The sequence below is a fragment of the Macrotis lagotis genome, chromosome 1 (assembly GCF_037893015.1).
Source record: "Macrotis lagotis isolate mMagLag1 chromosome 1, bilby.v1.9.chrom.fasta, whole genome shotgun sequence".
Taxonomy (NCBI): domain Eukaryota; kingdom Metazoa; phylum Chordata; class Mammalia; order Peramelemorphia; family Peramelidae; genus Macrotis; species Macrotis lagotis.
Genome location: NC_133658.1, coordinates 812,767,493 through 812,780,274, shown reverse-complemented (window position 1 = coordinate 812,780,274; position 12,782 = coordinate 812,767,493). Strand labels below are relative to the sequence as shown.

The 12,782-nt window shown below is 37.3% G+C and overlaps 1 protein-coding gene across 6 annotated transcripts in view; it reads left to right on the top strand.

The window, feature by feature from the left end:
- Positions 1-12,782, top strand: part of LOC141508420 (disks large homolog 2) — a 2,787,507-nt gene that overhangs the window by 2,264,656 nt on the left and 510,069 nt on the right. For all 6 annotated transcript variants that reach the window (XM_074217018.1, XM_074217021.1, XM_074217022.1 and 3 more), the window contains one exon: positions 8,879-8,981. In XM_074217018.1, coding sequence (XP_074073119.1) covers positions 8,879-8,981 — 103 coding nt within the window. The remainder of the gene's footprint in view (positions 1-8,878; positions 8,982-12,782) is intronic.

Genomic DNA, 12,782 nt, shown 5'->3' with positions numbered 1-12,782 from the left:
ATTTTAATGTCTTTCTCTTACCCGATGGAGGATGAGGTCACTTTAGATTCTGCCCTAGTTTCCTATCCCCAAGCATGAAATCACTTGCTAGTAACCAGTCCTCTGTGTTCTGTACCTTACTTATTTTAATTGAAGTCTTGTGCCATTTATTAGATGGATTCCCACAAGAAAATTCAACTGTACTTTTTCATTATTAAAAATCCATTTACATTTCTAGCTCTTAGCAACTTTATTTTTCCAAGGTAAATGTATTGAAATTATTGTCCAAATTTGATTAGTGCTAATAATAGCTTTTTATTAAACTCAGAATTGCCAAGATACTGCATATAGCATAGATATTGCATGGCTCCTGCCATCAATCAAGAAACAATTTAAAAAGCTGGAATTTGGAATGGATCTGACTGGAGGACAGATTTGTCAGATATATATATACAGGTCAGTCATTGAAATGATCCCTTCTGTTCTTAAACTTTTCTGGGGCATTTTTTAATTTAAGGGGTTTTTTGATTTTTGATTTTAAGGCAACAGGTTAAGTGACTTGCCCCAGGTCACACAGCTAGGCAATTATTAAGTGTCTGTGTCTGGATTTTAACTCAGGTCCTCCTGACTTTAGGGCTGGTGTTCTATTCACTGTACCACCTAGTTACTCCTAGGGCACTTTTAAAAATAATCATTGATGTGGTGTAGGAGTAACCCCAAACCCTCAACTGAAAGGTTATTTTTTTTTAGGTTTTTGCAAGGCAAATGGGGTTAAGTGGCTTGCCTAAGGCCACACAGCTAGGTAATTATTAAGTGTCTGAGACCGGATTTGAATCCAGGTACTCCTGACTCCAGGGCCGGTGCTTCATCCACTGTGCCACCTAGCTGCCCCAAAAGGTTATTTTTGCATGGCCATCAGACCCTGTGCTGCTCCTTTCTGCTCCATTACTAGTATAATGCAAGAAGAGAGCTTTTCATCAAAATCTCTCAATCAATAGCCTTTCAGACACCATAGAGAATTGGTGCAAAATGCACAGGATTTGGAATTTGCAGACCCAGGGTCAAAACTTAACTCTATAACTTAGTAGTTTTTTTTTTCCCCCCTTAACTTTGCTTAGTCTCAGTTTTTACATCTAGGAACTAGGAATGATAATAACTGACCTGTCTATTTCCTAGGGTATCTTTGAAGTTGAAATAAATGGGTTTTTGCCTGTAATCCTCATAATCACATTACATAAAGTACTGATATAATCTGTCTACTTACACTTTAGGCCATCCATGAATCGAAACAAAAGTTGTTTTTCTGCTACTCTCTACCTACTCTCAGAATAGTGTCAAGAATTAGTTTGTGCATTTTGAGAGGGATGTTTAGAACATACACTAAACATGAGTAGAATGTTGTTTATAAAACTCTGAACCATGGGAAAGTTGGAATCACTAAAGGATCTTTGGAATTTTCCAAAGAATTCAGCCTGTTCTTTCCCTCTTCTTCAATTCATTCAATTGTACTATAGGTGCCAAATATACATACTGATAAACAAATTCCATGAGTTTTCTTTCCAGATCTATCTTGTAATCAGGATAAAAGATATTCTTCATATATCTGCTTTTTTTCTCCAGTATTGGTCAAGTCAAACTTTTCTGAGCAATTACAGGTCTGCTCTAGGAGTGTCTGCACTATTTCTGGGATGGATATAATAAACACAACGTTATCTTCAGTCTAGAGCAGAAACAGATACCTGTACCTGCAAAGTGACTTAAAAAAACTAAAAATTCACATTATCTATGTTGTATTATATTTTTAATTTCTTTTTAAAGAATTTTCCAGTTACATTTTAATCTGGTTTAATCTGGTTAATAATGCACTCTAGAATTGTGCAATGATCTCATGGCTTGCAGGCTGTAAGTTTGACTTCTCTGATCTAGAGGACCTCACCATCCACAGAGAATCTTTCTTCAACTTGGACTCTGTGATAGACCTCTGGCAACACAGAAAAGAAAACCTTTGATGAGGATGCATCTTCCTATTTTTTTTTGTTTCATTTGATGCAGAGAGTCAATGAACAAGGTTATTTCTGAAGTTCTTTGATTATATGGATGGCAAACAACTTTGAAAAGAATATTTAAGGTGGCATTTTGCAAAATAATTGCTTTTTTCACAATGAACAAAATATTCTCATCGAAATATCCTTGATTTGTGTACATATCCCTTGCTCAAAGAGTTTATATAGATGGGAGACAAAAAAATATTGGTTGGTAGTTGTTGTTTTCTCTCTTTTTTTTTTTAACTAGCAAGGTACAAGATTTTTTTCCATGATTTTGGTATTTACCCCTCTTCTGGACAATTTGCATATCCATACCTCAGCCCTAATAATTTTTTTTCCTCCAACATGGATCTCATACACACACACACACACACACACACACACACACACACACACACAGAGTCATACAAGAGTGTGATTGCCTTTTCTATTTCTATTTTTGTGCTCCTTAAAATTAATTCTTCTTTCCCTACAAGTGTATCTTGAACTGTAATATTAGGTCCCAAGTAAGGTGGTTCTCAGTCCTTGAGGATAAAATCACTTTGTTGCTAATAATTCCAAATCTTTTCCATGTTTCTTTTCTTTTCTTTCCTCCTTCCATTTTTAATACCCTCTGAATAAATACTTTGAACTTCAAGGACTTTTCTTCTTTTTGATATGGTACTAGTCATAACTTCCCACTATCCTCTAGCAGATTTTATAAGTTGACTTATCAATCTGCATTTTGGCAATTTTAGAAGTGATATTGGATCTTTCCAAATCAATTTCCTCACTTTTGGTGATAAAAGTAACGTTATAATTCATTTCACATGAATGAGAAAGGTGCTTTGCGAAACTTAAAATGATAGAAGTGAGTTATTATTATTATTATTAACATTCTAAGATGTAGACCTCTACTGCAACTTACTACCCTGACTTGTGGGCTAATACATGTTTAAGCAGAAATTGAATACCTGTTCACTGGAAATGGGTCCTTGCTTCAGGAAATATTTAATACTCAATAAACATTTATTAAGTTGACAGGCTTTGGGCAAAGTACTGGATGCCAAGAGACACTAGAGACAGGCCCTGACTTTTTGGAGCTCATAATCTAGTGGGGGAAATGATAAGCAAATGGTTGGACTAGAGCATTTCAAAAACCACTCACTTGAAAATTCATGATTCTATAATTTTAAAAAAGTTTTAAAGAGATAAGTTTGTCTTAGAACAGAGAAGCTAATTGTTGCCTTTATTGTAGCTATCTGTATGTAGATATAGGATATAGTGCAAGGTATTAGTGAAACTTAACCTTCTCCCTTAATCTAGAGGAATGAATTTTTAAATGACTCCCACTAGAACCATATAAAACAATGTTAGATGATGAGAGATTGTGCCATCTTCATCCTTGTAAATTTTCATCATCAGGAATGATAATGAATTAGCTAATTAATATGTTGGAGTAATTCAGGGAGGGAAATGGATGGAATGATGTCTTGGTTTTCCAACCAAGGCTGTGTCTTATGCTCCTATTTATCCTCTAAAGTAATCACTATCATTGGTATGTATATAGGAAACATAAAGGATGATAGAATGAAATGTAGATAACAAATTAATAAATCTATAATACAGTTAACTTTTGAAAGCAAGTTATATCATTAGAGAAATTTATTTTTAAAACATCTGTTTCTGAAAATGTTTCTGAGTTGGGAATTAGTTTTTTAAGGTTAAAATATAGGAGTCTAAACCTGTGACCTTGATAAATTAAATACCACTTAAAAGAAATTTAGTAATAGTAAGTACAAGTTAACTCATACAGCTAAACCACAAACATACCAATCAGTTTAGCAAGGGGAAAAAAATGGCCTTGCCATAATGACTAACCATGAGTTGAATATATTAACAAATACACTTGGAAGTTAGATGGGAATCTTTCTTTATTTGTTAAAAAAAACTTACATTATCTTCCTCTCATTATTTAACTACTGTTTACCTTCTGTATGCTTATAGATGTATATATTATTTTCTCCATTTGAATTTAAGTTCTTTGCAAGTATTGATTATTTCACTCATTGTACACTGACATATTAAAAAACTCAAGAGATATAATTTCTGGGTAATTAATCATTTTCTTAATCATGCTAGCATATAATTAATAAAAGGGGTCAGTGACACTCTGGAATGCCAAAGTTTCTTCAAGACTTATATGCCCTTGAAAGAGTGAATGTTCCACAGGGTGGCAATCTACTTTGATGGGTTAATAAGTAACAAGAGAGAATGAATATTATAATAAAAGCAGACCTATTCCAATGAAAGGCTGGGTGAGTGACTTTGATCATGTCATTTACTTCCAAATCACCCCCAGCTTTGGGCAATCTAATCAAAGAATTTATCCCCACCCAAACTTGAATGGAACACAAGGGGTTCTGTCACCTAGGTGTTGTCTAAACTAGATTGAGGAGAAAATTAATCCAATCTCATTGTCAGCAATCTCTTTCAGATGTTATCTTGGCTTAATAGACAATACGTTTTAAGAAAGGAAAAATTGGGGCAGCTAGGTGGTGCAGTGGATACAGCACCCCAGCCCTGGAGTCAAGAGTACCTGAGTTCAAATGCAGCCTCAGACACTTAATAATTACCTAGCTGTTGTGTGGTCTTGGGAGTGAAGATGGCATAAAATAATATCTCTGTAGATACACAAGAAAATAAGCAGTAATCTGTTCTAGAGATGTGAGATATCTCATAGGGCAGACTCTGGACCAATCTCTGGAAGGGAGTTCAATATTTTTCCAGTTCTCTGTTGTAGAATTTTAAAGTCAAGACCTCCAAAAATCTCTAAAAGGATCATAGTGCAGAAAGATGCTACATTTTTTAGGTGTTTTTTTTTTTTTGCTAGGTAATGGGGTTGAGTAGCTTGCCCAAGGCCACACAGCTAGGTAATTATTAAGTGTCTGAGGCTGGATTTGAACTCAGGTACTCCTGACTCCAGAGCTGGTGCTTTATCCACTGTGCCACCTAGCCGCCCCTCAATGCCATTTTAGAAGAAAATTCAATTGCTTAAAAAGAAAATTGTCAAACAATAAGTATTGTGTGTTCTTATATTTTCTATATCTTTTTTTAGGTTTTTTTTTTTTGCAAGGCAAATGGGGTTAAGTGGCTTGCCCAAGGCCACACAGCTAGGTATTTATTAAGTGTCTGAGCCTGGATTTGAACCCAGGTACTCCTGGCTCCAGGGCCAGTGCTTTATCCACTGCGCCACCTAGCTGCCCCAAAATGCTACATTTTGCCTTACAATATAATCATCCCATATGCCCCATTCTGAGAGTATACCCTTGGAGAAATCTCCCTTAGGTAGGGAAAGGCAAAAAAAAATTCCCCTCTATATTAATACAACCCTTTCTCAACTTACGGAACTTTAGGATAAATCACCATAAAATATACACCCAGAAAACTAAGAAAGATTTTGCTTTTGCTTCCTATCCCCATTTGCATTTAACAATGACCTTTTCCTGGCAATTTTGTTTTAGTTTTTTTTAAACTTTCTATCCTCCTTTCAGCATAGAAACCAATACTGAAGGAAGAAGATGGTAAGGGGAAGAGAGGTGAAATGGAGAGAGGGAAAGAGGGAGAAGGCTAGAAGGAGAGTCAGACAGACAGACAGAGAGATGGGGGGCTGTGGAGAAACAGAGAGAGAGAGAGAGAGAGAGAGAGAGAGAGAGAACAGCAGTATCAGCTTCATGCATTCTTGATTCCAAATTGTCAAATTTCATTCTGGAAACATACATCAGAAATAAGGCAGTCAAACTGATTCAGGAATTAGACACAGAATTTTGCAATCAAGCCCAGGGTAACAGGACTGTACTGCTGATGTTGTAGTGGGTTTGGGGAACAAATAGCCCACTTCCAATTTAAATAAAAAATAGCCACCACAAAATGACATCCCTGAGATGAAAATGTACATATTTGTCATTCTGCGTAACTAGTCTTTCATTCTTTTTTTAAGTAGCATATAATTTTTACTTTGTTTTCTTCTCATTTGGATGGCAGGTGTCTATTCTAGCACCCTAGAAAACTTACATAAGCCAAGTTATAGCACACATTAAAATCCTAGCAGCGGTAGGGAAGCAGGAAATAGTTTCCAATGAATCCAGACAAAAACATTTCCAGACATGGGTTTTAATGTCTCTCTGAAAGGAGGCCAGATGTGTGAATCTAGTCAAAAGACTCGGGTTAGAACCATATCTTGGCCTGGTCCCCCCATCCAAACTGTATCCCTGGGAGTTCCTCCTACCTACCCTCTTCTCCCATCTGCTCCTATTGGGGAAGGATCATTGAGTTGACAATGATCTTTCCATCTTCAGGATACTCAGGTGACTTTTCTGTTGTGCCTCTCTTGTGCCTTTGCTCTTTTCTATTTTAATGATTCATATGTTACAGCCCTCTGTTAGATTGAAAGCTCCCTAGGGGCAGCTAGGTGGAGCAGTGGATAGAGAATGGCCCTGGAGTCAGGAGTACCTGAGTTTGGATCAGGCCTCAAACACTTAATAATTACCTAGCTGTGTGGCCTTGGGCAAGCCACTTAACCCCATTTGCCTTGCAAAAAAAAAAAAAAAAAAAACCTTAATAAAATAAAGTTTAAAAAAAAAAGATTGAAAGCTCCCTGAGGCCAAGATCCCTATCTTGGAAAAAGATTTTTAGAAAGAATTCTGGACCTGGGATTGAGAGACTTTTCATCAAATCCTAGCCCTTCAAGAACCATAATTCAAAACTTTATCACAATTATCACAATCCCCAATTACCATACTATCTTATATTTACATAAAATGCAGGGGAGGGAAGGGGCAGATGAAACCTCTAAAGCTGCTGCTTCTGCCATGGGGAACTGGGTAAGAAAGGAAAGAATGCATTGAAGTCATTCATTTGATACCTTCTGATTTTAATCATTTTTTATTAATTAAGTGATGAAATGTTGGCTCTACATTTCTAAAGGATTGCAGATGGTATTATTGTTTGATTGTTTCAGTTGTGCCCTACTCTTTGTGAAGGGCAACTGGAAAGGGGGTGCAGTTAGGAGGATGGGAGTTCAAATCCAACCTCAGACACTTTGCCACTTATTAGCTGTGTGACTATGGGCAAGTCACTTAACCCTGATTACCTCTCGTCCAGGGTCACCTCCAATTATCCTCATTCACTTTTGACCACTGAACCAGATGTCCCAGGAGGAGAAAGTGAGTCTGGTGACTTAGCACAACCTCCCTCACTCTAATCCAATTCAGGTTCTTATTGTGATATCACCTCCCCTGATGCTATAGTCTTCCTCCAAACAAAGGACAAAACACCATCACTTTTTGAGACCCCACTGGGGTTTTCTTGACAAAGAAACTGAGGGAAAATTAAATGACTTGCCCAAAGTCACAGTTACTAAGTGTCTGAGACCACATTTGAAATTAGGGAAATAAGTCTTCCTGCTTCCATCCTGATGCTCTTTACTTTGTGCCAACTGGCTGCCCTGCAGATGGCATAGGCTCCCACTAAATCTAGTACTCTGGAGCAAAGCTATTGTCATAGTTTCATTATTATAACCTACTTCTGCTCTGAAGTCATAGAATCATAGATTTAGAGCTGACCAATTGAAGCCAGTCCCTACATTTTAAAAGTTAAGTCCAAGATCAAACAGTAAGCTAGTCATTATCTGAGGTAGTATTTGAACTCAGAGATTCCAGACTCCAAGCCTAAAGCTCCATTCTCTTTGCTATCTGGTGCTTAGCTATTTCACCTCTCTGAGATTAGTTTTCCTCAGCTGAAAAAAAAAAAGAATCTAAAAATATCTCATCAAACAAAACAACCGAAAATTTTTTCTTAACATGTAATTGGAAAAATAAAATATAATTAAATAAAAAAACAAATAAAAATATATCCTCTCTTTACCTCTTGAGATTATTCTGAGGAAAACTTTTTTTAAAAAGTTAAATAAAGGGGTGACTAGGTGACACAGTGGATAGAGCATCAGTCCTGCAGTTAGGAGGACCTGAGTTCAAATCCAGTCTCAGACACTTAATATTACTTAGCTGTGTGACCTTGGGCACGTCACTTAATCCTATTACCTTGAAACCCCCCCCCAAAAGTTAAATAAATGAATATTTATTATCATTCATCTTTAATCTCCCCTTACCCTAGAATAATGCTTTACATCCATCAGGCACTTAAATAACTAGGAAATGGAATGAAATGGAAAGGTATGGAAGTCCAAGTTTACCAACACAGTTTCTCTACTCAAGAATCTTCAGTAGCTCCCCATGTCTACTCAGATAAAATATAAACTCCTCTTGGCACTTAAAGTCCTTCACAATGTGGTTTCAGCCTATCCTTCCAAGCATATTACTCCTCCCTCTCATGAATTTGACAGTTCAGTTAGACTGGAATTCTTGCTTTTTCCCTGTACACATATGCCATCTCCCAATTTTATGCTTTTGAGTGGGTCTTTGGTACCAACCCATGGTTGGAACATCTCTCATTTCTACCTCTTAGCATCACTAGCCTCTTCCATGTCTCGAGTCAAGTGTCAGTCTTTCTCTGTCTCCCTCCTAGTTGTTAGTGCCTGCCATGTTACTCTGCATTTTTTAATTGTTGTTTAATCTCTGTGCTGTATTGATCTTTCTGAAGAGGGGGGATTTTTTTTTCCACTATAGATAGAACATACTGGTTGTTGAGCCTGCTTCCAATTAAGATGTCTTTTGACTTTGTGAGAAAGAAAGGGGAGAGATTCTGAGGTGTGCCATGCAGCCTCACCTACCCAACCACTTTATATCCAGGGTTTTCACTTTTCTGGGTTCACATTGTCATACTGAGTGAAACATCTTCATCATCCTCTCTTGCAGGTGAATGGCATTGACCTTCGTGGAGCCTCCCATGAGCAGGCTGCAGCGGCCCTAAAGGGGGCAGGGCAGACGGTGACAATCATAGCACAATATCAACCTGAAGGTCAGTCTGGAACCCATCTTCTGAGTCTTTAATATGTGCACGCATGAGCATGTTCATCCCTAGTATGCTGTGTTATCACTAAGGATGTGTTCTTAACCATAACTGGAAAGGTATCAGTAATGGAAAACATGCCATTCAAATCTCAGGCACTGACATTTGCCTGTCTTTGCTACCTCTTTGCTTCCAGACATTTGGAAATATTTGCTTAAAAATAAGAATTTAATCAAATGGCACCTGGCATTAGTTTCATTATTTTATATTCATATCTCTTATAAGTATTATCTTGGTAATGGAAGCTATAAATACAGACAATTAAAGGGGCAGCTAGGTGGCACAATGGATAGAGCACTGGCCCTGGAGTCAGGAGGACCTGAGTCCAAATACAGCCTCAGACACTTAATAATTACCTAGCTGTGTGGCCTTGGGCAAGTCACTTAACCCCATTGCCTTGAAAAAAACTACAAAAAACACTTAAGCAATTAAGAATTAAATCACCCATGTTCTGGAAGAGATCTTCTCTCCTCTCTGTTTTCCTTTAACTATTTATGGCTAACTTGACTTATGGATGTGCACTCTTTTCTCTTACACTCTCCCACCCCTAGTTTTGGTTAATTATTGTTATTCTTCTTGTGCCTGCTGATGGAATTTGGAGTTACTCAAATTGTGGACTTTTCAAAATCTCTGTGTCTCTGACCAGAATGGTGTACAATGAGTTAAATGGGAAGAGAGGCATCATTCAGTAAATTACTTAGTAGTTCTAAAAAAAGGGGGTTAATCCTTGATTCATTCAATTTTATACAAGTCAACATATAAAGAGTATGAGAAAAGTGATTTCTGCTGTTAAGAAAATTGTTATTGTTCAGTTGTTTCAGTCTTGTACAACTCTTCATGACCCCATTTTAGAGGTTTTCTTTGCAGAGATACAAGAGTAGTTTGACATTTCCTTCTCCAACTCATTTTACAGATGAGGAAACTGAGACAAAGAGGGTTAAGTGATTTGCCCAAGATCAGGAAAACTTATCTTTGTGAGTTCAATCTAGTCTCATATACTTATTAACTATGTGATCCTAGGCAAGTCAATTAACCCCATTTTCCTCAGTTTTCTCATCTATAAAATGAACTAGAGAAGGAAATGGCAATCTCCAGTATCTTTATTAAGAATGTTAAGTCCCAGATAAACTCATAATTCAAAATGACTGAAAAACAACAAAACCAGTGATATATAACTACTGAATGTCTGAAGCTGAATTTGAACTTAGCTCTTCCTGACTCTAGGCCCAGGACCTTATCCACTGGGTCACCTAGCTGCCTTCAAGAAAATTGATTTGCTCCTATTTTACCCCAAGGCACTGGGGTGAAGGTGGGGAGATGGGGAGGGTGGGAACAATCTTCTTTAGTAAGTGGATGTGGCAGAGTGCTGATAAGAGAAAACAAGATGTCAGCATAGTGAGGTTTCCATGTACCTGGAGAGAGAATGCCTCCTTTCATCTTCTTTTCAACATCAAGAATTGTTAGCCTGCTGTGTGATATTGTGAGGTGGACATCCATTGCCTTGGGGCATCATGGACCCCTTCCTCTGCGACATAAATATAAATACCACAATAGAGGAGCTACATTTAAACAAAAATATTGGAATATATACTTTGTTGAGTTAGAAAAAAAATATTGTCTTTCAGAATAGTGAGGCAGCCCCCCTCTCCTCCTCCCCACCCCCAAACTAACTGGAAAAGAAGGGGGAAACACCATTACTCAGATACCTATTTGAAAAAAAACAAGAGACATTTTTTCCTACTCTACTCCATGAGATCTTCTCCTTTCTTCTCAGTTCACATGCCTAGCATCTAATGAAGCTGAGTGGCTGTAAAGTGTCCATGTTACAATGGCAAGCAAAGAGACCTGTGACAGTGCAATTTGATACATGAATTGTGCTTCAAAAAGAAGTCACGTCTTTTCTAGGCACTTCTGACATTTTCTGCATAGTTAGCTTTGTTCAGCTTTCAAATGTCTGTTTTTAGCAACACCCAAGGTGCAGGGTAAGTGCCTACTGAGTCTTTTCTCATGGTCCAAGAATTTCTCATTGTAGGATTCTATGAGCCGATAAGATAGTAAAGGCAGTAGGTAGCCTCCTGCCTGAATACCATCCCTCGCCCAAATGGAAGTCAAGAGAACTTGGGACAGTTGTGCAAATAACCTTGAACAGATATCGTTTCAGGCTTTATGGGTTACAACAAAGGACCAGTATGCCCTAGTTCTATCAGTTTACATCTTCATCCATCCTCTGATCTGCTGCTGCATTCCTTTAAGCAATCTGCTTAATTTGGGATGTAGTGCTATACTTTATCAGAAAGCTAATTTTCAGAACATGTCTTATAAGATCATCTAAACTGATTTTAAAAGAACCTCTGAAAAAAAAAGAAAAAACACAAACAAGAAATAAACAAAAAATTCCTCTTCATCCTCTCCCCTCCTCCCCCCCCAAAAGAATACAGATTGCTTGTGTGGCTTGCCTTTTTTGATTAGATAGTCATTTTAACAAAGCTCTGATTTGTCATTGTTTGAAATTTATGTAGAAATGTGGCTCAAGGCTTCCCTAAAGCCTAACGATTATTTTTTTCTTGGTGTTTTAATATTCACAATAGCATCAATTTAAATCATCTCATAAGGCAATCTATAACTTTTTTTTACTCTTTTAAAAAATATTTGTTTATTGATTTATCCAACTACATGTAATGGTAGTTGTTTAAAAAGATTTTATTTATTTTGAGTTTTACAATTTTCCCCCAATCTTACTTCCCTCCCCCTGCCCCCCCCCAACAGAAGGCAATTTGCCAGTCTTAACATTTTTTCCATGGTATACATTGATCCAAATTGAGTGTGATGAGAGAGAAATAATATCCCTAAGGAAGAAACAAAGTAAAAGAGATAGCAAGATTAGACAATAAGATATCAGGACAAACTAGAACTTTAAAAAAGAATGTTCCATAGGGCTAATCGTGCTTCTATTGGATATGTACTATTTGACATTTCCTGAAGGTCAGGCAAAGATGAGACTTTTGTTTTTCCCTACCTTCTTTACATCTATAATAAATAGGATAATAGTAAATCTGAAAAGACTGTAGAAGCTAATTGCCTCATTTCACCAAGGAAACTGAGACCTGGATAGGTTAAGTGCCTTGTCCAAGCTCACACAGCTAATCAAATCAAGTCAACAAACAATTAAGATCTTACTATGACATCTCAGGCATCAGGCTAAGCCCAGGGCATAAAAAGAATGATTAAAAAAATACAGTTTCTGCCATTAGGAACTCATATCCTAATGGAGGAAGGTAACAGGCAAGCAACTATATATCTACAAGTTATATTTTTTTACGGTCTAAATAGACAGTAAACTCAAAGGGAGGCTTTAGAAGGAATAGGGAGGGGGGTGAGACTGGAAAAGGTCCTTTGCAGAAAGTGGTCTTTGAACTGTGTCTTGAAGGAAGAAAAGGAAGTCAGGAGATGAAGTGAGAAGGGAGATCATTCCAGGAATTCCTTGGGGCATCATTGACCCCTTCCTCTGCAACATAAATATAAATAACAGTTAAAAAGTATTCATTGAGTAGAAGGGTGACAGGATCAAGCCTGGTACTTTGTCACTGAATGGAGGAGGGATTGAAATGAAGATGTACCAAGACAAGGAGACCAATTAGAGATTGCCTTGTAATATTTCTGATCAGGGATGATCAGGGCAGCGACTAGGGTGGTAACTGGGTGAGAGGAGAAAAAGAGGACCTATAAGAGTGATGTTGAGAAATTTGCCCA